Raw genomic sequence first — 25,735 nt, 5'->3', positions numbered from 1 at the left:
GGGGGCAGAAACCTAGAGGGAGAAAGTAGAAAAGCATGAAGTGACATTGTAAGACCTTGTAGTCAGACATGAGATCAGTCTATAGCAGTGTATTCTAATCCTGGGGACCCCAAAACTGTCAACAAGTGTTTCCCCCCCCAGAACTAGGCTTGGGTGGTATACCAGGGTATTTGGAAAACAGGGTTTCACCAATAACATTTAGATTATTTCTATGAAGTTTATATTGATAGCTACTTATGTATTTTACAGTAGGTCCAGTCACATGGTGTTTGTTTACAAGAATGAGACCAGAGCATTGTGAGTCCCTCACTGTTGACCAGGTGATCTAATTACAGGACAGAATTCACAACTCAACCTGTGAAGTGTTAATATGATGGGACAGCACTGCCAGTGAAAACCTGAATACCACCCTACACCTGATTACACTCAAACCCTTGATTGAATTAGGTGAATAATGCTGCGTTTACACAGGCAGACCAATTCAGATTTCCACTAATTGGTGTTTATCACACCAGATCTTTACTGATCGGATTACTCAAGACTAATTAGTGAAAGATCAGAATTGAGCTGTGTCTAAACGAAGCCTCACATCTAGGTCCCCAGAACCAGGATTGTGAAACACTGCTCTAGAGTATAGATCAGTTCAGTAACCAATCAATCAGCTTAACATCAGACTGGGGCGGTAACAGGAAATCATCACTTCTACATTATAAAGGACAGAAGTTAATGGCAACAGATCAAAGTTGATCCTACACACCTTGAGGTAGTGCAGCAACAGTTCTCCAGTGGCCAGGCTGGAACAGTTAGGACCTGGAAGGAACAGATACCAAATTAAACATTATGCACAAGTACATTAGGTACTGCAGACTATATGCAGAGCATTCTGAGACGAGATCAGACCAAGGGGTTCAGTCATTGTAGCCATCCAGCCAGTGGTCCAAGGTCTGGCTACAAGCTCCCCACCCAGACACCCTCCCTCCAGGCAGGCAGCCCACCTTACCCCTGCCCAGGACATCAGGAGCAGGCTTGTCAGTGTCTGCCCAACCCACAGGAGGACCGATGGGAAACCTGCGTTGATGCCAGCCACAGAGCACCGGACAGAAGCCAACCAACTGTGGATGTCATTTCATCACATACATCCAGAATGTTCCATGTGGTGGGTGTGCGCTGTAGTTAAGAGTCCATGGTATTTGTAGTTCCCTCAGTGATGTTAATGAGTAGGTAGAAGGTAGGTGGAGTTTGTAGCAAGTGCAAGAGGTGGAAGGTCAGTGAGTGAAGATGCTGTAAAAACACAATCACACACACCTTCCTGAAGACTGCAGACCCACAAGGACATCAACTGGGGGAGGAGAGTTGAGGGATAATTAAGTGGTATTGTAAGAACTAGTGGTCAGACATTAGATCAGTCTACAGCACAGCATTATCTAATCCTGGGGACCCACCACTCCTCTGGGTCCTCAGGACCAGACCTCACTGCTATAGTATAGATCAGTTCACTAACCAATCAGTCAGCTTAACATCAGACTGGGGCGGTAACAGGAAATCATCACTTCTACATTATAAAGGACAGAAGTTAAGTCGATCATACACACCTTGTGGTAGTTCAGTAACAGGCATCTTCTAGTGACCAGTCTGGTACCACCATCAGGACCTGAAGGAGAGGAGTCTAAATAAACATGCTGAACAGCACTACATTAAAGACTGCTTTATTGTCTGATAGATCAGAGGGGTAACCAATCAGCTGGGGAGGTAACAACTATCGAAAAGACAACTGATCCCAGACCAGCACTACCACCCTGAGAGACTAAATATGGGAAAGTGCCGACAAGGGCCCTGTACTACATCAGGACACTAGTTATTTGGAAGTCAGTATTCTAACGTCAAACCTGCTTAAACTATTGATGGTACCGCAAGAAAATATTAAACTGACTACATCCTGAGTGGCCCACCCACCCCAGTCACTTGTGCTGCTACTAGCATTTCATGACTGATTCTGCATCTACTTCTTGATATTAAATCAAATAACAGCCATCTTGGATCGACAATGCAAAGCCAAATGATATTGTTTGTGAGTCTCTGGTCCCATCAGACAGTTGGTAACCCCAACCAGCTGTCCCCTTGTTGCCCTGGCAACACCAGTGGGTCCACCTTTGCAGGTTCTGTCGTCGACACAGGGCGTAAGACACGTGCGGGTGTCATCACTAGGAGCCAGAGTCACCACGACTACCAAACATCAACCGTTCAGAGAGTTTTAATACTAGACTGGTTGTAGCTTGTGGCTAAGGCAGAGGCTCTGGTTAAGATACAATGACTAGAGATTCATTACCGAACGTACTCATTAACCAAAACTCACCAGTCTAGTTGGCATCACGGCTCCTTCTTCAGCCACAAACAGAAGAACCTACAAAGACATATGCTTCAGGTTAAAGTCTGGGTGGGGACCAGATACCAGGCAGGCACATGGAGGGGTTAGACATTACATATGTAGCCTTTATGACAGGTTTACGTAGCCCTCAGCTGAAGTCAGCTATTCCTTTTCTCAACAGGAGTTCAGACGATGAATATTCTCTTTGGAATCTCGTTCATGTTCAGCAGAAGGACGGGATCCCTCAAACATGTTGCGTTCAGCTAAACTGTACAAGTAAGTTGGCAACACTGTGTAAATATCTATACAATAAACTTAATGAATGTTTTAACTACCACTTCCAGGACAAGACACTGGTGTTAAAATATACATTTAGACTGGATGGATCCTTACCTGCATAGCTTAGAGCAGCCCAGAACAGCCATCTTGTTTCAGGACAGTCAACTGTAAGACAAAATGGAGGACGTGAAACTAGGCTGCAACAAGACAGTCAAGCGAGGGTTCTTTACTCTGCAGGGTGTCAGGTTATTTATCATCAACAGAAAGTCAGACAAACGAGATTCCAAAAGGTTTATCATGTGGTTGCAGAGAACGATTGTTATTCTGGCAAAGACCTCCCTTTCTAGTGCACTACTTCTGACTAGGGCCCATAAAGCTCTGGTCAAATGTAGTGTACTATAGAGGGCACCATTTAGGACAGTTTCAGGACCACAACTTACCAGGATGTTGGAGTCCACGCTGCAATTCCACTGACCACAGCACTCAAACTTTAAAGAACAAAAGGTAAACATTTTATTAGTGTGATGATTGAGGAATCGATGACTAACTGCTGCATTAGCTACAGTCACTCAGTAGTTCATGTCGTTTCACATCGGTTCAAAGTGAGCTAAGTTCATCATCATTGGGACTGTAGCACGTCCCGGTAGCCATCTTGTACAGTTGGCCAGCCAAAAGGGGAAAATGCATGCATCCAAAGTCACACCCTATTCCCTTGATAGTGCATGGGTCCTGGTCTAAGGTAGTGCACTATAAAGGGAAGTGGGGTACTAGTGTCTTAACATTTCACCAACCTGGATTTTCACAAAGCGCATCAGTCTCGTGGTCTGAATGCTAAAGAAGGAATCACAAAATAAATGTTAGTTTTTGCCTGGCTTCTATGAGAAGATAGAAAGTTCTTAAATAGAGCCCATCAGAATAAACAGTAGCTTCACAAAATAATCAGACATATGCTTGTCAATAGATCATCATATAAAGCCCGGAGGTAGTGACCATATAGAAATGGTGCCATTAGAACTGTCCTGAACACCAGTGAATAAAATCAAATGGAACTCACCAGTACACATTCCTATTCCAGAATGGAACTCCAAGTGGAGAATCTGTTCAGATGCCTTGAAGTCAGGAAGTCGTGTCACAAGTAATGCAGACCTGAGCAAAGAATACATCCATGTTAGTGACTTACTAGTCTGTATATTACTACAAGAGGCTTTGGAACACAGGACAAGGAGGCCATCAGATCAAAGTTAGCATCACCAAAAATCAGATATATGCTTGTCATTGAGGATCATCATTTACAGCCAGTCACGTGTGAGTCAGTTACCACCTGAAAGTCCACCCCAAAGTGCATTTCCCTATTTAGTTGAAAATCCATGACAGTTTTCCAGGTGCACACAAAGATACTTATGGATTTAGGGCACAGGACCCTTTATCTGCTTCCCCAGCCAGATAAAGTCATGGATACATATGTTATGTCAGAGTCAAACTGAAGTAAATTAAATGTAGTTTAGCAAGCTAATGCTAGCATAATGACTGGAAGTCTGCAGGTATGTTCTAGCATGCCAGCTGATAACCATATTCTTAATAGCTGCGCTAATGCTAGTTAATATTCACTTACAAATCTACCTTTACACTGAAATTGTATCCATATATTTGGGAATTAGATAAAGGGCCCTGGCGAATCTCTTAAAGGCGAAGGGCTGACAAGCTGAACACATCTAATGATCCTGGTGGTAAGTCAATGCACTCACGTGTCAGTCTTCTGGACTTCCCTGGCATCTGTCCTGCATTTCTGTTGATCAGGGGGAAGATAGGGAGGTCCCTTCATGAACAGGCAACACGCAGGCATATAGAACCCAACATTGATATCGTCGCTAATGGAACCTTATTTCCAATACAGTCGACTACTTCTGACCAGATCGACGTTAATCGTAGTAGACTAATGAGAATAGGGTGCCATTAGCGCAGCAACGACAGTCGAATCAGGGGCCAAATGCTACTCAGAATCTGGTAAAGAAGTTCCTTCTTCAAAGGCTGATTCGGAAAGAGAGAGTTCATTTTATCATCACCGTAGCAGAGACCTAACGTTGGGTTTATAACGACTGATGGTCCGGTCACACCTAAATGGCAAGCTAGCATACTAGCTAACATGGCACGTGGTTAGCTAGTTGCTAAGTAAAACCACCACGTAAGCAGGCATTTAAGTAATATGTTGCTTACCAGAGCAGCACATTCGAGTCGTCGGCATCTTGAAAGGAGAAAATAATATTAAGTCAACACTAATTTCAGTTACAACTGTTGATAATGGGATATGGAGAAGGGTGAGCCGGTCAAGGATCGATTCAGACAAGGTGGTAAATTGTATGACAAGCGACAGTTTAATTTAAGAGTAAAGATATCTGGTACAAGCGTATACGGACTCGTTCATTAGCTCATAAGGAACCTGCAGAAAAAGCCCAGATAACAGAGTGCATAGACATTTTATACAGCACAGAAAGTAGGTTGAGTCTGGAAGTTCTGGTCCTCTGGTTGGTTCTGGACAGGTTGTTGTCTTCTCAGATTGGTCCTGATGAGCTGGGCGTCATCCTTCTGAGTCTTGTAGCAAAAGTTCTTTGTTACCAAATGTTCAGCTAAGCAGGAGATTTTGTGTGTGCGTAGATGTTCCCATTTTAATCAGTGTTTATGAAAGGTTTATGTCAGCCCTCTGTCCTTGGGTATGTGTGTGTCTTATTATCTCGTGAAATGCAGACCCAAGCACCCTTTTCTTATCAGTGTTTATGAAAGGTCTGTGCCAGCCCTCTGTCCTTGGGTGTGTGTGGGTCTCAGTATCTGCTTATGAGTTTGTGAGAAACCCTGTTTTGAAAGAAGTTAGTTATAACAACGTAATAGCAATATGCTTGTGTTATTTTAAATGGTATTTATTACACAACCCCGGTAGCTAGCCAACCATTAAATGGCGTAGGTTCTCATGTGACCTAGCTAGATGCGGACACGTGTTCTGCGAACGCAGCATTTCGAAACACGTTTTTTGTTTAAAAAAATCGAATAAATTTGCAAGTCTCTCATCAGAAATACTAAAGTACAATCAGGTATTCAGAACAGGTCTGTGTAAATTCTCATCATCGAAAGACGTTGCAATGCTAACAGCCAGATATCGGCCTGGACATGAAATAAACAAATCAGAACTAAACATGTTTGGTACTAGAAGTCCATAATTTGTCTCGGGTAAATTCTAAAGATCAGTGGAAGAGTTGAAACAAAAGGATGGCTTTAGATTGAATGCCAAAGTGGCGACTAGCTTAGTTACCGGTAGGTGCTTTCGCCGCATTCCGCTCAGTGTTGCCAACTAATTTCCAGAGGAAGTTGATTTGTTGCTAAATGACGTTGTGATGTCATTGCGTGATGCCGTCATTACATAATAACGTAAAACTGCGTCATTACGTAGACTCTAATTGAACACTTATTCTGTCATTGTTATATAGTGAAGTGTTCTGGACTGATGTAAAACTATATCTTGGCCTCAAATTGCATACAACCATTGAAATTTCTAAGTTTGACATTATTTTACTACACTGATTCCACAATTGAATGTGAATATGTCATAAATCTCTTTATTTTATTTGGAACATTTTTCATACACAAATCAAAATTTATGAAGAAAAAGGCCCTTTTCTTAATTTTTTTATCTGATTTGGAAAACTATTTAGAGTCTTTGAAACGTATACAAAACAAAATGTCAAAAAAAATTATTCGCTATATGTCTGTATTTGAATTGATATAATGTGGATTAGTTTTATTTTTTTCTCATTTCTTTGTGGAATCCCTCTGGCTGTTATGTTTATGTTTTGCATGTTACTGTTAATAAAAATAAAAAAAGAGAAAAAATATATATATATATCACATTAAAGAAAAACATATAAAAATAATCTCGTCGAAAAATATGATTTAACATTTGTTAGTTTAGATTTGTTTGTTTATTATCATATACTTTTATTTGTAAAAGTAATATAAACACAACACATTTTATATTATCACATTTTTAAACACAGCACATTGAATTATTGAACAATTACACATTATTGAACAATTACATTTTATTTATTTTCTTTTTAACTAGTAAACCTACACATTCTGAACAATCATAGTTTTAAGCAGTGTATTGGTAGTTAGTTAACATGCTACCTAACTGATCAACAATTATAGGTACAGGCAAATAACAAGGTGTATATGCTATCTTATTGAATAAGCAACTTAACTCAAATAATGATGTATGTGCTAGGCATCTCTCCCCAGGTTGTTGTGCTGCTTGGCTGGCTAGCTGCTCGATGGTTTCCTTCAGATATTGCCACTGTTTTCGCACCCACTGCAGTACACACTGCCACCATCAGCTGTGTGTCTCCGCCAGTTCCAGAAAGCCCACTCCTTGCATACGTACTGTAAATATGATGAATCATAGATTGGCAAGGAAATCCTCTTCACTGTCCAACTGCATTGTCACGGAGCTGGAACCAGCAGTAGAGGATGGAGTGGCCTTAAAGCTGTATGCTGCTGTGGTGCCAAACTGCTGCAGAACTTCACTTGGTAGTTTATGCTGGTAACAGGTTTCACCAGCCAGCTTCAGTCCATACCGCACCAGGAGTATGGAGTTGAGAGTGTGCAGTGATATTCTATTTCTTAACTTTGACTTGACCACACTCATTTGGCTGAACAGCCGTTCAACCTCCGCATTTGAGTGTGGCAAGGAGAGGGCAGCGAGTGCAGCTTTGCACAGTTCTTCAAATGGATTTGACCCGAAAGAGTCCGTGTAGTTATTGACTTCACTCCAAAACTCGACTGTGTTTTCAGTTGAGTCCCACCTAAACAGATGGATGTTTCTCCATTGGGAAACAATTGTATCAATTGTTTGGGGTTGGTACACCAGTAGCTCAGCTACTTTAATAATTTCAGTGGTGCCTTTATTGTGCTTTAGCGTTTCCTTAACACTGAACAAGGCCATGTTGTTTCGCAAGGCTTCTAGGTTGTCTGGGAGCCTTGCTTGCAGCTCCTTGCTTAAAGCAACAATGTAGTTGATGCACCGTCTCCGAATGACCTTTTTGTCCTCTGGCGCAAGACTGAGTTGGTACACCGTGCTCTCGAAAAGGTACCGAAGGTATGGTGATGGACTGAGATGTCCTTCAATGGCATCATTCAGGACATCCATTTTTGCCATAGGGTTGACTACTCTGCTGCAAATTGATGTTAAGAGGTGTACCAGATTGTCCAAAAGCTTGACAGGATCTGTTTGCTCTCCCTCAAATTACTTCACTGCAACTTGATTTCAAGAATGTCAGGTAGACATAGTTGGTCTTGTCCATGTACATAGCGTGGAGCACATCCACCATGTAGCAATGCTCACTGGCCTTGGTCAACTCAAAGTGGAGTTTCAGTTCTTCCCACTGGCTCAATATACGAGTTACCGCAGGCTCAATCGATAGCCAACGTGTGGCACACACTTTGGTGACCTGCAGGGGTTTCTGGCCACAATTAATGGTGGCATACACTGCTTTGTACGCCTTGCGCCGTTTTGGGGAAATCGAAAACCAGTTGTAGGTTTCCCTGATTAAGTACTCAACACTCCTAGGGATGGTTTCTTTGGATGCTGCACAGACAGCCAATTGTAAAGAATGGCACACATCACGGATGAGTACCAAATTGGGCAATGCACATTCTACCTTTAAAATCATGTGCACCCCGTTGTGTACCCCAGTCATCACAGACGCATTATTAGTGCCAATACTGTGAAGATTCTCTTTTTTAAGGTTGCACTTCTCAAGAAACTCAACTACCGCCTTTGCTATTGATCTGGCATCGCCACCCTCCCAGACAACCAGCCTGAGAAATGTGGACACAACGGTTCTTTTTTAGCACTGAAATACCGAATCACCACACCCAGGTATTTCGAGACACTGACATCAGTGGACTCATCCAAAAGGAGACTGAACTTCTCATCCCCCACATCTGATGTTACCCTTTTGAGAAAATAAGGAGCCAGTATTCCCCTAATCATTGCTGTGCACTTGGTGCGGTGCATTTGGAAGTTTGTTGCTGCCACAGAATCTGAAAAGGCAACTTTGCAAGCCATACCTAAATGGTCGCATGCTAGCAGCGAACAATGCTCTGCAGTGGCCATTGCCATAGTAGCTTTTGCAGTTATCCACTTTTTTAACCAACTGTGGTAATGTAGACTGCGTTGTGGGGTTGTACGGTTTTGATTTATTTATATGTTTTGCTGTAGCACAATGTTTTTTGATGTCATACATTTTTGCAAGCATATCTGATTTGCAGTACGCACAGTATGCCCAACAATCATCCCCAATTACTGGCTTCAGCCACCCTTTAAATCCAGGTACTCCCACTCTTTTCTGTACTTCTGGCTGTACAATTTTGATTGAGACATGTTGATTGATGTTGTAAGTTCTGTTCAAGATCTCGTCGAACACATACTACTGCTGCTGCAGTCAGCCAACAATGATTTGCAATTTGCTGAAATTGCTGCTGGCCTGCTGCTGACGTCACTCACAATGCACTTTTGCAGCCAGGCACGTGTGTTGTGACAGAGAAAATAGTTTTTGTGTCATTTAGAGGGAAAATATGTGCGTTTTAGCGTTTGAGTCATTTTTCAAAAGTTGCCACAAGTTCCAAATACATTTTTAAAATTAGCTACATTTGTTTTTAGATGCTGTTTGAAAAAAAAGTTGCTAAATATAGCAACAAAATTGCTAAGTTGGCATCACTGCCTGAGGGTGTCTAGACCGCTGTCTGTCTGTCTCTCTCTCTTCTTCTATGGTATAATGGCATTCACAACAATTAAATGTGCATTCCGCCACCTACTGTGTGGGTGGATAAGGATCCCCAAAAATAACATATGGGTAAAAATAAATAAAATATCACACAAATTACCAAAAAAGAAATGAACTAAACAAAATCAACCTGCTTTTCTGTAAAAACCTCATTCTAATCAGGTCCAACACAGCCTCAGAATCCTCCTGTGAGGGCAGGACATTTCCTGGTGACAAAAGTCTTGTAGTACTTCTGCTGTGAAGTCTTGGAGCCCCCAAAACCTCTCGGCTGCAGCAGATATTGGTACAAAGGCTGTGAAGTATGTGTAGTTAATCAATATCAAAGGTGGTAGCTCCGCTCACCGGTGAAGTGGAGCAGAGCATGCTGGGCAATCTCCAGCTCAGATAAGATCAGCTGGAAGAACACTCCACCATGGTTAGTGTTGGTGTGTAACTGTTAAATTGAGTAATCCCACCATGGTTAGTGTTGGTGTGTAACTGTTAAATTGAGTAATCCCACCATGGTTAGTGTTGGTGTGTAACTGTTAAATTCAGTAATCCCACCATGGTTAGTGTTGGTGTGTAACTGTTAAATTCAGTCACCCCACCATGGTTAGTGTTGGTGTATAACTGTATATTAAATTCAGTCACCCCACCATGGTTAGTTTTGGTGTATAACTGTATATTAAATTCAGTCACCCCACCATGGTTAGTGTTGGTGTATAACTGTATATTAAATTCAGTTACCCCACCATGGTTAGTGTTGGTGTATAACTATATTAAATTCAGTCACCCCACCATGGTTTGTGTTGGTGTATAACTGTATATTAAATTCAGTCACCCCACCATGGTTAGTGTTGGTGTGTAACGGTTTGACTTCATGTCTTGAAAAGGTTTTAATTTCATCACTACAGAATAATACCATAAAATACAGTTTTCCAGGGAGTTCTAGAAACCAGTTGAAGGAAAACTCCATCCAGAAACCATCTTTTGGTATTTGTTTCATTAGTCCATTGTAACATAGTCCCAAAATGTTTTGCTTGTCAATAATCAAGTTCTCAAGATATGTAACTTTCAAAATACAGAAATCCCCATATGATGCATTTTGCAAATACCAAAAGACCGTTTTGGGTGGAATTTTCCTTTAATGAAAGCATGCATCAGTCAGGTGAAAGGTTATTTGGCATCATGTCCAATGTTAGACTAAAACCTTTTTAATGCCACAGAAAATACCATCCATCTGAGTGATAAAAGGCATTTTATAACAATAATCTTATTTTTAATATACATTGTCACTTACACTAATAGTCTTAATTCCTGATCAAATTTTGCCAAAACACTTAATGGCAAAGATTATAGGACAGTTGCATTCTGCAGCACTATCCCAGTTCACCACTAGAGACATACAGGTATTCTATCCAGTGGTGTTCTGCTGCACTATCCCAGTTCACCACTAGAGACATACAGGTATTCTAACCAGTGGTGTTCTGCTGCACTATCCCAGTTCACCACTAGAGACATACAGGTATTCTATCCAGTGGTGTTCTGCTGCACTATCCCAGTTCACCACTAGAGACATACAGGTATTCTATCCAGGTGCGTTCTGCTGCACTATCCCAGTTCACCACTAGAGACATACAGGTATTCTATCCAGTGGTGTTCTGCTGCACTATCCCAGTTCACCACTAAAGACATACAGGTATTCTATCCAGGTGTGTTCTGCTGCACTATCCCAGTTCACCACTAGAGACATACAGGTATTCTATCCAATGGTGTTCTGCTGCACTATCCCAGTTCACCACTAGAGACATACAGGTATTCTATCCAATGGTGTTCTGCTGCACTATCCCAGTTCACCACTAGAAACATACAGGTATTGTATCCTACTAACTAGAAGAGGATAGATGTAGAAAAAAGGTGCGCTGATTTTTTTATTTAACCTTTAACTAGGCAAAAGAACAAATTCTTATTTACAATGACGGCTACCAAATAGGCGAAAGGCGTCCTGCGGGGACGGAGCCTGGGATTCAAAATAAATACAGTACATAAAGAGAGAGCTAAGAGAACATAGCAAGGCAGCAACACAACACATCATAGTCGCAACAATACATGGTAGCAGCACAAAACATGGTACAAACATTAGTGGCCACAGACGACAGCACAAAAGGCAAGAAGGTGGAGACAATACATCACACAAAAATGGCACAATGAGGTTTGAGACGGATGGGAAGCAGGACTATCACTCGCTGGAAAATGTGCTGCATTCAATTAACTAGGTCGACCAGACCCAGCTGCTATAGAGAGCAGTTAGTAATGGCATCTTGTTGGGCACCAACTCCGCCACGGTTCGTTGGACAAATCCTTCGGGAAAATGTTTTGACATCAACACTGAAAACAAGATCTGTGGTAAATTCAGGCGTAAACCTTTTTCTGAGATCAGCTAACGGTCACACAATTGAAGCATTTGTACTGAAATTAAAAGTCCCTGCTATAATGGTCAAGTTAACAGATCTCAGAAAATGTAGAATCTCCTGAAAGCCAATTTATGCTTGCAGGAAAATATGATCGGTGCCATATGACTGGTGTGACGCAGACCAGTACTAAACGGCACGCAATATGAACTGTACAGTACGGCCTTTTTCTCCTGTTATTCACCAAAATTCTAATATAAGGCTCAATCTGTGTCCGGGAAACTAGCCTCAAGCGCAAACGCTCATACCTTGTAGTGAGCCCAAATTCTCTACCCCTGTGCTTCACGGCCAACAGATGGGGTTAATGGCGCTACATGGTCAAAAAACCCGATTGATACCACCGTAGGTATGGTTGAAAGAACCAGAGGTAACTCATTTGGGGGGTTTTCGGGACTACAAACTGGAACATTAATGTCCATGATACCGTCCGTTAAATATACCGGAATTTACTTGGATGAATGCTTCATTTAGCCACCATCTTTAGCGGTTTTGATATCAGTGTAAGCCAAGTCTGTTCCATATATTAGCTATACAATTTTCCCACCGTATCGTTAAAGTACACTCCATGACGAAACATGCATCTCACAATAAATTCCTCCCAAAAACACAACGGCTTAAAATAATTCAGTCAACTTTCTATAGCCAGTGAACAATGTCAATCCCCGTAACATGTGCATGTTTATAACCACCTAGAATAACTACATAATGATATGAAGGAAATGTCACATTGTTCAGTATTGATTTCAGACCACATGGTTCATTCAAAATGGCCAAATTCACCAAGTCTGATTTACTACCACCAAGAAAGAAAAATAGGACAAGCATTAATTTGTAGATTTATTTATACATCAAAACAGTCACTGGGTTGAATTGACTTGGCCTGGTTTTCCCCAGTTCCAACAAGATGTCTCACTTCCTTGCTGACCAAACAGGAGTGCAAGAGGGCTTGCCGGTGTACAACAGGAGAGCTAGAGGGAAAATAGTGAGAATTAAACCCTGGTGATACTGTAGGGACCAATACACAAGGTCTGAGATGACTTGATCAGAGAGTAACCAATCAGTCAGCGTTACATCAGACTGGGGCGGTAATGATGACTCATCACGTCAGAGTATGTAGTTTATAACAAATTGCATGGGTCAGTGTGATGATCCAAGAGGAACATTCAACAGTACATTAACAACATCTTCCTAATATTGATCTGCCCCCTTTTTCCATTACAACACATATACAGTCTTGGCCAAAAGTTGAGAATGGCAATACAAAGGATTTAAGTAGCTCAAATGAAACACTGCTGGGTTTGTCAAGAGCAAGTTTCTTATGTGTATCAACACTGGTCCACCACCCAAAGGACATCCAGCTAACTTGACTCCAATGCCGACCCACAGTTGTGTCACGGGCCAACAGCCCTGTGGAACGCTTTCAGACCCCTTGTAGACAACTGAGGCTGTTCTGAGGGCAAACTCAATATTAGGAAGGTGTTTTTAATGTCCTCTATACTCAGTGTACTATAATACTGGAACCGTAAGTCATTCCCACTACACACCTTCCCGCTCCACCAGCACAGCAACACTTCAGCAGCCAACGAGCTCTAAAAAGACAGAACAGGTTTAAAACCCAAATAATTCCAATCTTATTTTACTAGACTACATTCAGAGCATTCTGAAACCAGATCAGGATTTTAGTTCAGTCATTGCAGCCATCCAGCCAGCAGTCCAGGGTCTGGGATCAAGCCCCCACCCAGTCACCCTCCCTCCAGGCAGGCAGCCCACCTTACCCCTGCCCCCTGCACTGAGAGCAGGCTTGTCAGTGTCTGCCCAACCCACAGGAGGGCCGATGGGAGGCCAGACCTTTATCCAGCCCAGAGCACAGGACAGGATTGCCACCTGACTGGTGTGTTAAGTAATGCTTTCATCATTTACAACATTCCAGAATGCTTAATGTGGAGCGTTACAATGCTGTCAAAAGTCACACACCTTTCCAAACACGGCAGACACTAGGACCTCAACCAGGGGGGCAGAAACCTAGAGGGAGAAAGTAGAAAAGCATGAAGTGGCATTGTAAGACCTTGTAGTCAGACATGAGATCAGTCTATAGCAGTGTATTCTAATCCTGGGGACCCAAAACTGTCAACAAGTGTTTCCCCCCCCCAGAACTAGGCTTAGGTGGTATACCAGGGTATTTGGAAAACAGGGTACACCAATAACATTTAGATTATTTCTATGAAGTTTATATTGATAGCTACTTATGTATTTTACAGTAGGTCCAGTCACATGGTGTTTGTTTACAAGAATGAGACCAGAGCATTGTGAGACCCTCACTGTTGACCAGGTGATCTAATTACAGGACAGAATTCACAACTCAACGTGTTTAAGTGTTAATATACTGGGACAGCACTGCCAGTGAAAACCTGAATACCACCCTACACCTGATTACACTCAAACCCTTGATTGAATTAGGTGAATAATGCTGCGTTTACACAGGCAGAAAGATCTGGTGTGATTGATCCTGATCGAAATACTCAAGACTAATTAGTGAAAGATCAGAATTGAGCTGTGTCTAAAACGAAGCCTTACATCTAGGTCCCCAGAACCAGGATTGTGAAACACTGCTCTAGAGTATAGATCAGTTCACTAACCAATCAGTCAGCTTAACATCAGACTGGGGCGGTAACAGGAAATCATCACTTCTACATTATAAAGGACAGAAGTAAAGTCGATCATACACACCTTGTGGTAGTTCAGTAACAGGCATCTTCTAGTGACCAGTCTGGTACCACCATCAGGACCTGAAGGAGGAGGCTAAATAAACATGCTGAACAGCACTACATTAAAGACTGCTTTATTGTCTGATAGATCAGAGGGGTAACCAATCAGCTGGGGAGGTAACACGACTATCTAAAAGACAACTGATCCTAGATCAGCACTACCACCCCGAGAGACTAAATATGGGAAAGTGCTGACAAGGGCCCTGTACTACATCAGGACACGAGTTATTTGGAAGTCAGTATTCTAACCTCAATCCTGCTTAAACTGTATTGATGGTACTGCATGAAAATATAAATTAACTGACTACATCCTGAGTGGCCCATCCACCCCAGTCACTTGTGCTGCTACTAGCATTTCATGAATGATTCTGCATCTACTTCTTGATATTAAATCAAATGGCAGCCATTTTGGATCGACAATGCAAAGCCAAATTATATTTTGTTTGTGAGTCTCTGGTCCCATCAGACAGTTGGTAACCCCAACCAGCTGTCCCCTTGTTGCCCTGGCAACGCCAGTGGGTCCACCTTTGCAGGTTCTGTCGTCGACGCAGGGCGTAAGACACGTGCGGCTGTCATCACTAGGAGTCAGAGTCACCACGACTACCAAACATCAACAGTTCACTCTCGTTTGCAGTGAGTTTTAACACTAGACTGGTTATAGCTTGCGACTAAGGAAGAGGCTCTGGTTAAGATACAAGGACTAGAGATTCATTTCCCGTGACAATTACCGAACGTACTCATTAACCAAAACTCACCAGTCTAGTTGGCATCACGACTCCCTGTTCAGCCACATACAGAGGAAACCTAAGGCAAAAGCTTCACCTGCCTGGTGTCTGGGTGGGGACCAGATACCAGGCAGGCACATGGAGGTAGTTAGACATAACATATGTAGCCTTTATGACAGGTTACGTAGCCCTCTGCTGAAGTCAGCTATTCCTTTTCTCAACAGGAGTTCAGACGAACGAGATTCCAAAGAGAATATTCATCATGTTCAGCAGAAGGACGGGATCCCTCAAACATGTTGCGTTCAGCTAAACTGTACAAGTAAAAAAAGTTGTATGGAAATGTTATGTACATACCAATAAAATAATATTTAAAAAGGAAATCAAACTTCACATTGAACTACCCCTTTAAGGACAAATTAAAGACTGGTGTTAAAATATCCATTTAGACTGGATGGATCCATACCTGCATAGCTAGACCTGATAGACCTGAAGAAAGGATATGCTGATTCTTGATACTATTTGAATGGAACCACTTATAAGTCTGTGGAGGGGTGAGAATAATGCAGGAGAATAGACCACCATAGTAAAAAATAAAAAAAATATTGGTTTTCTATAATTCAGTTGTTGTCAACAACAGGGTAACAATGTGTGTGCAAAGTTACACTCAAGAATGAGAGAGCTACATAATATTTGGTATGAAGTTTCCCAGGTGTCCCTCACGAGTTTTCCCAAATGTACCCAAGTGGACAAATTGGTCCATTTGAAAGTACATACCTATAGAGAACATACTAAAATGCTTTAATAATAAAGTTTACACACTCCCAGGAATGTCATACGTAATGGATCATTAGCATCCCGACATAAAAGTTACTAACAGGAGACGCGACGAGAACGCTGAACCAATGCCTCCCAAAACACAGAAGTGAACAATTTAAGATAACCGGCCACGTTAGCAGCCAACACTGATCTAATGTCATAAGTGTAACACCACAAACTGAGGGAGAAAAAACACTACTTACAATTAGAGTATTCAGAACACCCACAGTCCTCTACACCAGATTGAGCTGCTGATGCCAAGTCCCATAGCAGTCTCTCTCTGCTGTAAAGCAGAGGGTAACACCTCTACACCAGATTGAGCTGCTGATGCCAAGGCCCATAGCAGTCTCTCTCTGTTGTAAAGCAGAGGGTAACACCTCTAAACCAGATTGAGCTGCTGATGCCAAGGCCCATAGCAGTCTCTCTCTGTTGTAAAGCAGAGGGTAACACCTCTACACCAGATTGAGCTGCTGATGCCAAGGCCCATAGCAGTCTCTCTCTGTTGTAAAGCAGAGGGTAACACCTCTACACCAGATTGAGCTGCTGATGCCAAGGTCCATAGCAGTCTCTCTCTGTTGTAAAGCAGAGGGTAACAGCACAAGTAGTGCAGGTGATGGGAGATTTCTTGTGGCACAGAGTACAACGACGCCTCCCTATTGAGCCCTTTTGGCCCTGAGGCACATTCAGGTCTGCAGTGATGTATTTTGGCAGGTGAACATCACTGGAGGCAGGAGTAGAGCGGACAGAGGTAGAGGGGACAGAGGTAGAGAGGACAGAAGGTGCTGCAGTGGACTTTGTGCCGTAGTCAGCAAGCTCCTGGATGAGCAGCTCTCTGAAGGCTAGCTGTCTCATGGGGGTCTGTCCACAGATCTTAGCCTTTTCCTTCTGGAGGATGAATGCATTCACCACAGCAATGTCGATGAAGTGATAAAACAATGTCTTGTACCATTTCATTGTCTTGTGGAGAACATTGTAGTAGCCTATCAGCGCGTCTGACAGGTCCACACCTCCCATGCTCTTATTGTAATCCTTCACAGCAGCTGGAACGGGGACATCTTTCTTTGTCCATGTCCCATTAGCGTCCTTCGCACGCCTGCGGATGTGATCGCCACTGTACGATTTGTGGATACTGGAGCACATGACCACCTCTCTGGCATCCATCCACTTCACAAAGAGCAGGTCATCTTTACGAATCCATCGTATGGTACCCCTTTCAGCCCTCTTAGGCATGTCGTTTACTTTTGTTGTGGGAAAACCCACTCCGTTGGGACGAATGGTTCCACAAGACCATACATTCAGCTTCCTCAGGTCTATAAACAGGGTAGGGCTTGTGTAAAAGTTATCCACAAACAATTTGTAGCCCGTCCCCAGCAGTGGAAAATCCAATAATTTCATTACGGAATCATAACCAAGTCCCATACCGGTGGCTGAGATGGACTTCCCCTCATACACAAAGAAATTCCAAGTGTAGGCACATGCAGAATCTGCCAAAACAAACAGCTTGTAACCCCATCTTGTTGGCTTGTTAGGCATATATTGCTTGATGCCAATTCTGGCCTTTGAGGCTACCATCCTCTCATCGATGGACAGGTTCTGGGAAGGCTGAAAATGGGTCTTGCAGGCCTCAACAATGCTGGAGTAGAGAGGTTTGATTTTGCAGAGCCTATCAAAGCTTGCTGTGCCCTTCTTCTTGTCATTGTTGTCGTCAGCTTGTGGGTCACTAATATGAAGCGCCCGCGAGACGGTCAGAAACCTCTTACAAGACATGATAGTTGCGGGGAAAGGCAGTTGGTAGAGTCTTGAGCTTCTCCAGTAGTCCGTCAGGTTTTTCAACTTCACAATCCCCATATAAATTACCAGTGAGATGTAACAGTACAGGTCTTGGATGGAAATGGGCTTCCATGCCTCTTTCTTGCCTGCTTGCTTCTTAGCCCCATACTTGTTGGTGTTCGACACAAGCAAATCAAGAACTGACGAGGAGAAAAACATCTGGAAAAGATTAAGGGGGCTGTACTTTCCAGTCATGTCCAGCTGAGGTCCTGGCTGCCTTTTAGGTCGAAATGTTGGTCGAAGTGGCTCTACATCATCCTCTAGCACAGTGCGCCAACGGTCCTCTCCCTCGGTGGTAGTTGCCGCTGGTACACTGGCCCTCCTCCGCTTCTGGTCTGGACTCATAACACCTCTAGATGGCCGGGTGGCTGTGGAGCCAGAGACAGCAGCGGGGGTCAGACTGGAGGAGCCAGTTCCTATGTTTGAATGAGTGTGGGATGGACTTGAATGTGGTTTCTTTGGAGATGGCTCCCAGAGGTCATCGGAGTCTCTACCTCTATTGAGGACAAAATATAAATTAAATGTTTAGAACTCAAGTTTCCTATTACTTATTTTATTTAACTTTTATTATAGCAGGTAGTGAGCACTGAATCAATACATCAAATACACAACACTCATCTATATTATAGAGAGTCTGGGGAACACAATCACTATGATGAAATATGTGGACCAATAGGCAATAAGACACTCAAAAACAACAGCATGTCATAGCCAACAGAAAATACACATAGGCTTTGCTAATACATTGTATGCCTCAGGTCTATATAGCTATATAGAAATATCTCAAATGAATATGCAACCATTTAACCAACTGCATTAGCATGAGAAGCAAAAAACCTATTTTACTTACTGATCTAAAAGTGGATCTTCTCCTTCCAAAAACATTTCTTCCTCACTGGAATCAAAACTGTACTCACTCATGGAGTCCTCATCCATGAGTTCTGTGTCACTCTCCCAGTCCATTTCTGCAATGTTCTCATCCAAATTTGTAAACTTGGACTTCGATGTAGCTTTTCCACTAGTAGTAGCCATGTTTTCGTTTTTTAGTTTTGAGAAAAGTTTGTAGAAGAGAACGAACCACTGCGTATCATTAACCAACGTGAGTCCTGTTTGCTTTCACCAGAGAATGAACACTGTTGCCCACAGCTCTAGCATGATGGTTGTTTGTAGTACAAAAGGCGTTCACATGCTGCTGGAAAGCCCAGCTCATTGGCTATCTAGCTAGATCGCTTTCAAAATGATAGGTGGTCCTTGGACCAAGACTCTGTCAATCAAGTGAACACCGCTGGTCTCATTGGTGCCTAACAGTGGCTTACCTTCATTAGGCTAATTGACGTGTTGTGTAGCCAATATGTCAGAGGTGAATGTATCAAACAAGTTGCATTGATAAGTATTCTGATGTTGTGCACTATCCCCAAACAATAGCATGGTATTTTGTCCCGCTGTATAAACTACTGTAAATTAGACACTGCGGTTAGATTAACAAACATTTAAGCTTTCTGATGATATAAGACATGTCGATGTCCCGGAAAGTTGTTTAGAATGCCTTTCTAGTCACATACTGAGCAGCAGCTGTCCAGATTTCAGGACACTGATCCTGTAGAGGTTTAAAAGCAGCCCAGAACAGCCATCTTGTTTCAGGACAGGTTTAAAAGCAGCCCAGAACAGCCATCTTGTTTCAGGACAGGTTTAAAAGCAGCCCAGAACAGCCATCTTGTTTCAGGACAGTCAACTGTAAAACAAAAAAAAAGAGGACATTTAACTAGACTACTCAGCAGGGTGTCAGGTCATTTAACATCAACAGGAATTAAGACAAACGAGATTCTAAAAAGGTTTATCATGTGGTTGCAGAGAACGATTGTTATTCTGGGAAAGACCTCCCTTTCTAGTGCACTACTTCTGACTAGGGCTCTTAAAGCTCTGGTCAAATGTAGTGTACTATAGAGGGCGCCATTTGGGACAGTTTCAGAACCACAACTTACCAGTATGTTGGAGTCCACGCTGCAATTCCACTGACCACAGCACTCAAACCCTGGAGAATATAAGGCAAACATTTTATTAGCGTGCTGATTGAGAAACCTGGATTTTCACAAAGCGCATCAGTCTCGTGGTCTGGAATCAGGTATTCTATAGAAGGAATCACAAAATAATGTTAGTTATAGTTTGGCTTCTGTGAGAGGATAGAAGGTTCTTAAATAGAGCCCATCAGATCAAACAGTAGCTTCACAAAATAATTATAATAATCTGACATATCCTTGTCTTTGAGGATCATCATTTACAGACAGTCACTTACGAGTCATTTACCACATCCTGAACGTCCACCCCAAAGTGCACTTCCCCACTAAAGCTAGCACAATGACTGGAAGTCTTACAGGTATGTTCTAGCATGCTAGCTGATAACCATATACTTCACAGCTGCGCTAATGCTAGTTAATATTCGCTTATGAAACTACCTTTATCTTCTCTCATAATGGACACAGAAATTGTATCCACTGATTTGGGAAGTAGATTAAGGCCTCTGCCAAAATCCTTAAGTATCCCTTTAAGGTGAAGGGCTGAGAAGCGGGACACAACCAGGAGGGAAATGTTAGGATTTATGTTTATGCATAATAGCCTGTTAGCATATTGGTTGAAGAGGAATATTGTTTTGTTACACACATGCACGCACAACCCCCTCTGTATAGTGTGTGTAGGTGTAAGGAATGACCAACACAGGCCATAAAAGCTGTGGACAGTCTGGAGAGGGGAGGGGTGCAGCTCTCTAGACCAACCAAGAGTTTAGAATACTGGACAATACCATATTAGGAACTGTTTGTGTAGAATCGACAGACCCAAGACGGAGCTAATCTACCCAGCAACCAGAGGTGGACAAAGGAACGCGCCATGGGGCCAGCAAAGGGGGGCAGAGTCTAAACCAGGCCCAGCCTCTACTGTGATAGGCTAACAGACGCGTTGAAACGACGTCATCACGGTATAAGAACAGCTGTTTACGTACTTCTTGCCAGTTCTCTGTTCATCCTGCGCGGTGAAACAGCGAACCCATATATACGAAAATTGCATTTGCCATTCATTGTTTGCGGTAATTAAACATAATTAAAGAAAGTTAGCAGACCTTGCATTTTATTTATCCTGACACCGGATGTGTTACACGCAGCGTTTACAGAAATTACAGAGTACCATTTGTGAACAGACAACGTGCAGGCATATAGAACCCGATACCGGTAGCGTCACAAATGGAACCTTAGTTCCAATACCGTGTAACGTACGCTAACCCCATTCTGTACAAATGTGCGTAACCGCGACATTCAAAAGAGGCTGCAAAGAAAACTAATTTGACTGTGTTGACATCAAAATCTGGGGTGTGAAATACGTTTCTATTCAAGCGTTGATTGACATGGTAATGGCTCTATAGTATTGGAGAAAAGATGAAAAAAAAGACCCCTCCGACACTACATGTTCCATCGTGACGTGTCATGGCGTAACGTACAGCACGCATAAAGCAACTAATTCTGTCTTACAGCCTCTCTCCAACAGGTGTAGCACTTCCCTCACCGTTTGAAAACAAGAAAGGGACAGGATAAGGGTGGATACCTAGTCATTTTTTGCATCATCACTGCAAGCTATCATGACTCAAAAGCCGCTGCTCACTTCTGAAGATCACTTTGGCACCGCCCTAAAAACCTGATTCAAATTCGACAAACCTTCAAATAGGCATGTAATGACACATTATATATACTCTTTATAGGGTTTAATTACATTTTAAAGGCGATAAGGTGATAAGTTGGACAGGTCGAGTGAAAAAATAAGTTTCCCCACATGACATTTCTCCTCACCATCATACCCTGACTACACCGCTCGCTTCAGATGCGCGAGTGTTGCAAAATAAATGTTGGAATCCATGTTACTCAATTATTGCACCGACATTGCTCACGCACGTCAACGAGAGTCTGCGTTGCCAAGGGCTCAAAGGGCTCAAATAGAAGTCATTCCTATTTCTGACGCAGACGCGCTGCAAGTCCTGCCTCTCCCATCTCCTCATTGGTTTATAGAAGCAGGTACACACGTGCCATCTCCTCATTGGTTAAACCCACGTGGGTGATTGAAAGACGAGCTGTGTTGCCGGTTGTCATGGTAATATTATGGAAGTGTAGATGCCAATCACCATATAAGTTCAAAGATGAAAAAGCATGGAAGGAGAGATGACTAGAAACGAGTCGGTTGACCGTTTTATGTGTGGATTAATTGCCGGAGTAGAGGACCTTGTGCATTTCTGGTAAAATAACTCAATGTTTATATCCCAGGACAAATTAGCTAGCAAGTGCAAGCTAGCTAAATTGCCCTTCATGTTTAATGCTTTTCGACCTGTCCCCAAATTAATGTAATTGGTTCAGTTTGTTTTGATATTTTAACCTGGTGTGGTGATCACGTCTGGTGTGGGGGCACATAATACATTTATGCACATGGTGCACACGCTTGGGTCCGTGTCACGCAATAGGTTTAGCTTCCCCACCCGCCATTTTTAAAAAGACCGGACGGAGCTCATTGCCTTCTTGAATCATGCAGAGGTGGGCATCATGAAGGCCTCGTCATTGATTTTGTTGAAAGGGGAGAAATTGTGCTTTACAAATGGTATTGATATTACAGTTGATCTGGAAGTATCACGTGTTTTGGGCGCTAAAACAAGGTCAGTTGTACGGACCAGCGCGACGTACAAAATTGAGTTAGTTTACGTTACAACTTTTGACCAGAGCAATGTTAATTTTATTTAACTAGGCAAGTCAATTAGGAACAAACTCGTATTTACTATGATGGCTTACCAAAAAGTCTCCTGGGATAGGGGAGCTGGGATTTTTTTGTTTGTATATTGGACAAAACGCGACAAAGACGCCACACCCAGTGATGCCAATTTAGCAATTTTGTTGCTAGATTTAGCAACTTTTCAGACTACCCTGGCAACTTTTTTTTCCAATCAGCAACTAGCAACAAATTTAGCTACATTTAAACATTTATTTTGAACTTTTAGCAACTTTTGAAAAGTGACTCGAACGCTAAAATGCACATTTTCCTTCTAAACGACACAAACGATTTTCTCTGTCACACACTCAGTCACAACACACGTGTCTGGCTGCAAAAGTGCATTGTGAGTGACGTCACCAGCAGGCGCTCAGCTCGTGCACAGGCAGCAGCAATTTCAGCAAATTACAAATCATTGTAGGCTGACTGCAGAATCATCATTAGTACGGGTTCGACGAGACAAACCCAATGAATATAGTTGGTCACGAATGTTTGATCTTGAACAGAACTTACAACATCAATCAACATGTCTCAATCAAAATTATACAGAAGAGAGTGGGAGTCTGTACCTGAACAAATGTCAAATCAATGAGTAACGTTATTTTATATTCTGCGTCACATCAACCTGCCTCTAGCAATTTACCCTGGAAATTAGTTGGCAACACCGGCCACACCATAACATAAAGTTAGACCTAAAACAGAGCACGGTACCAACATGGCAGCAGCACAAAACATGGTACCAACATTATTGGGCACAGACAACGTGCAGGCATATAGAACCCGATACCGATAGCGTCGGAAATGGAACCTTATTTCCAATACCGTTTGACATTACTACTTTTGACCAGATCAATGTTAAATCAGTAGTACACTTGAGAATACGTTGCCATTAGCGCAGCAACGACAGTCGAATCAGGGGACAAATGCTACTCAGAATCTGGTAAGTTTCTTCTTCAGAGGCTGATTCGGTAAGAGAGTGATGGTGCAGTCACTCCTAACTGGAAAGCTATTCTACTAGCTAACACCAACATGGCACGTGGTAAGCTAGGTGATAACAAAAACCACCAAACTAGCCAGTTGGCAAACTAACGTTTGTATCGTTTTACTGCAGCAGAGTGAGACGTTGTACCATGCATGGCAGACATTTCAGTAATATGCAGCTTACCTGATATGCATATTCTCTACCGAGTCATCGGCATCTTGAAAGGAGTAAAATAAAGTTTACACACACAGAGGAGAAACCACAACAACCCGCTCACTGGAATGAAAATCCTTGAATGACCAGATGTCGCTGTCCCTCCTCCTCTTCCTCCTTCTTCTATGGTATAATGGCGTTCGCAACAATTAAATGTGCATTCCGCCACCTACTGTGCGGGTGGATAATAAGGATCCCAAAAAAGGAAAACATTTGAGTAAAAATAAATAAAATATCACACAAACTACCAAAAAAGAAATGAACTAAACAAAATCAACCTGCTTTTCTGTAAAAACCTCATTCTAATCAGGTCCAACACAGCCTCAGAATCCTCCTGTGAGGGCAGGACATTTCCTGGTGACAAAAGTCCTTGTAGTCCTGCTCTGCAAAATCTTCTCTGGCTTTTTTAAATTTTTTTTATAGCTATTTCACCTTTATTTAACCAGGTAGGCCAGTTGAGAACAAGTTCTCATTTACAACTGCGACCTGGCCAAGATAAAGCCAAGCAGTGTGACACAGACAACAACACAGAGTTACACATGGAATAAACAAACGTACAGTCAATAACACAATAGGAGAAAAAAGAAAGTCTATATACAGTGTGTGCAAATGGCATAAGGAGGTAAGGCAATAAATAGGCCATAGTAGCAAAGTAATTACAAATTTGCAGATTAACACTGGAGTGATAGATGGGCAGATGATGGTGTGTAAAGTCGTGATACTGGTGTGCAAAAGAGTTGCAGAAGATATAATGACATCCAGCTTCTTAGTCTTCTTGGACACTTGTCCTGTACAATTAATCACTGTGGCTATAAATACCACAAAATCCACCTTCACAATGAGTTTATCCAGATCAACCGATTTGATAGTTTGTGTGTATGCATTGAAATGTAGGCTATGCGTGCCTTTTTAAAAATGTATGTAGTTCTGTTCTTGAGCTGTTCTTGTCTATTGATGTTCTGTATTATGTCATTCTGTATTATGTTAAATGTTTCATGTGGACCCCAGGAAGAGTAGCTGCTGCTTTAGCAACAGCTAATGGGGATCCTAATAAAACACCAAATACTTTATTAAATTCAGTCACCCCACCATGGTTAGTGTTGGTATGTAACTGTTCAATTCAGTCACCCCACCATGGTTAGTGTTGGTGTATAACTGTATATTAAATTCAGTCACTCCACCATGGTTAGTGTTGGTGTATAACTGTATATTAAATTCAGTCACCTCACCATGGTTTGTGTTGGTGTGTATCTGTATATTAAATTCAGTCACCCCACTATGGTCAGTGTTGGTGTATAACTGGATATTAAATTCAGTCACCCCACCATGGTTAGTGTTGGTATGCAACTGTATATGAAATTCAGTCACCCCACCATGGTTAGTGTTGGTGTATAACTGTATATTAAATTCAGTCACTCCACCATGGTTAGTGTTGGTGTATAACTGTATATTAAATTCAGTCACCTCACCATGGTTTGTGTTGGTGTCTATCTGTATATTAAATTCAGTCATCCCACCATGGTTAGAGTTGGTATGTAACTGTTCAATTCAGTCACCCCACCATGTTTAGTGTTGGTGTGTAACTGTATATTAAATTCAGTCACCCCACCATGGTCAGTGTTGGTGTATAACTGGATATTAAATTCAGTCACCCCACCATGGTTAGTGTTGGTATGTAACTGT

At 42.2% G+C, this 25,735-nt stretch overlaps 1 protein-coding gene, 1 long non-coding RNA gene, 5 other non-coding genes and 3 pseudogenes across 7 annotated transcripts; all 10 read right to left on the bottom strand.

Moving 5' to 3' along the window:
- Positions 1 to 637: 637 nt before the first annotated feature.
- LOC120036591 lies at positions 638 to 707 on the bottom strand. The gene has a single exon (XR_005474579.1). It is a non-coding gene; the product is annotated as a small nucleolar RNA SNORD31 (small nucleolar RNA).
- A 775-nt stretch (positions 708 to 1,482) lies between these two features.
- LOC120036588 lies at positions 1,483 to 1,557 on the bottom strand (annotated as a pseudogene).
- Positions 1,558 to 2,080: 523 nt separating this feature from the next.
- Positions 2,081 to 2,207, bottom strand: LOC120036535. The gene has a single exon (XR_005474539.1). It is a non-coding gene; the product is annotated as a small nucleolar RNA SNORD22 (small nucleolar RNA).
- A 1,001-nt stretch (positions 2,208 to 3,208) lies between these two features.
- On the bottom strand, positions 3,209 to 3,272 carry LOC120036593. Its single transcript, XR_005474580.1, has one exon. It is a non-coding gene; the product is annotated as a small nucleolar RNA SNORD29 (small nucleolar RNA).
- A 9,479-nt stretch (positions 3,273 to 12,751) lies between these two features.
- On the bottom strand, positions 12,752 to 19,751 carry LOC120036517 (piggyBac transposable element-derived protein 4-like). The gene is made up of 6 exons (XM_038982965.1): positions 18,914 to 19,751; positions 15,448 to 18,559; positions 14,655 to 14,713; positions 13,902 to 13,949; positions 13,472 to 13,516; positions 12,752 to 12,895 (listed from the first exon to the last, which is right to left on the bottom strand). Exons 1-2 carry the CDS (start codon positions 19,093 to 19,095, stop codon positions 16,759 to 16,761), a joined length of 1,983 nt encoding a protein of 660 aa, XP_038838893.1. The 5' UTR covers positions 19,096 to 19,751; the 3' UTR covers positions 12,752 to 12,895; positions 13,472 to 13,516; positions 13,902 to 13,949; positions 14,655 to 14,713; positions 15,448 to 16,758.
- LOC120036575 lies at positions 12,964 to 13,037 on the bottom strand (annotated as a pseudogene).
- Positions 14,545 to 14,619, bottom strand: LOC120036587 (annotated as a pseudogene).
- Positions 15,150 to 15,276, bottom strand: LOC120036548. The gene has a single exon (XR_005474552.1). It is a non-coding gene; the product is annotated as a small nucleolar RNA SNORD22 (small nucleolar RNA).
- On the bottom strand, positions 15,614 to 15,685 carry LOC120036553. Its single transcript, XR_005474557.1, has one exon. It is a non-coding gene; the product is annotated as a small nucleolar RNA SNORD30 (small nucleolar RNA).
- An 11-nt stretch (positions 19,752 to 19,762) lies between the features above and the next one.
- Positions 19,763 to 24,109, bottom strand: LOC120036524. Its single transcript, XR_005474535.1, has 3 exons — positions 24,023 to 24,109; positions 20,046 to 20,095; positions 19,763 to 19,795 (listed from the first exon to the last, which is right to left on the bottom strand). It is a non-coding gene; the product is annotated as an uncharacterized LOC120036524 (long non-coding RNA).
- Positions 24,110 to 25,735: the final 1,626 nt, after the last annotated feature.

This window comes from Salvelinus namaycush, unplaced genomic scaffold (assembly GCF_016432855.1).
Source record: "Salvelinus namaycush isolate Seneca unplaced genomic scaffold, SaNama_1.0 Scaffold138, whole genome shotgun sequence".
In the NCBI taxonomy this organism is placed as follows: Eukaryota; Metazoa; Chordata; class Actinopteri; order Salmoniformes; family Salmonidae; genus Salvelinus; species Salvelinus namaycush.
Note: the sequence above shows the minus strand (reverse complement) of the source record. Positions and strands in the feature narration are given on the sequence as shown.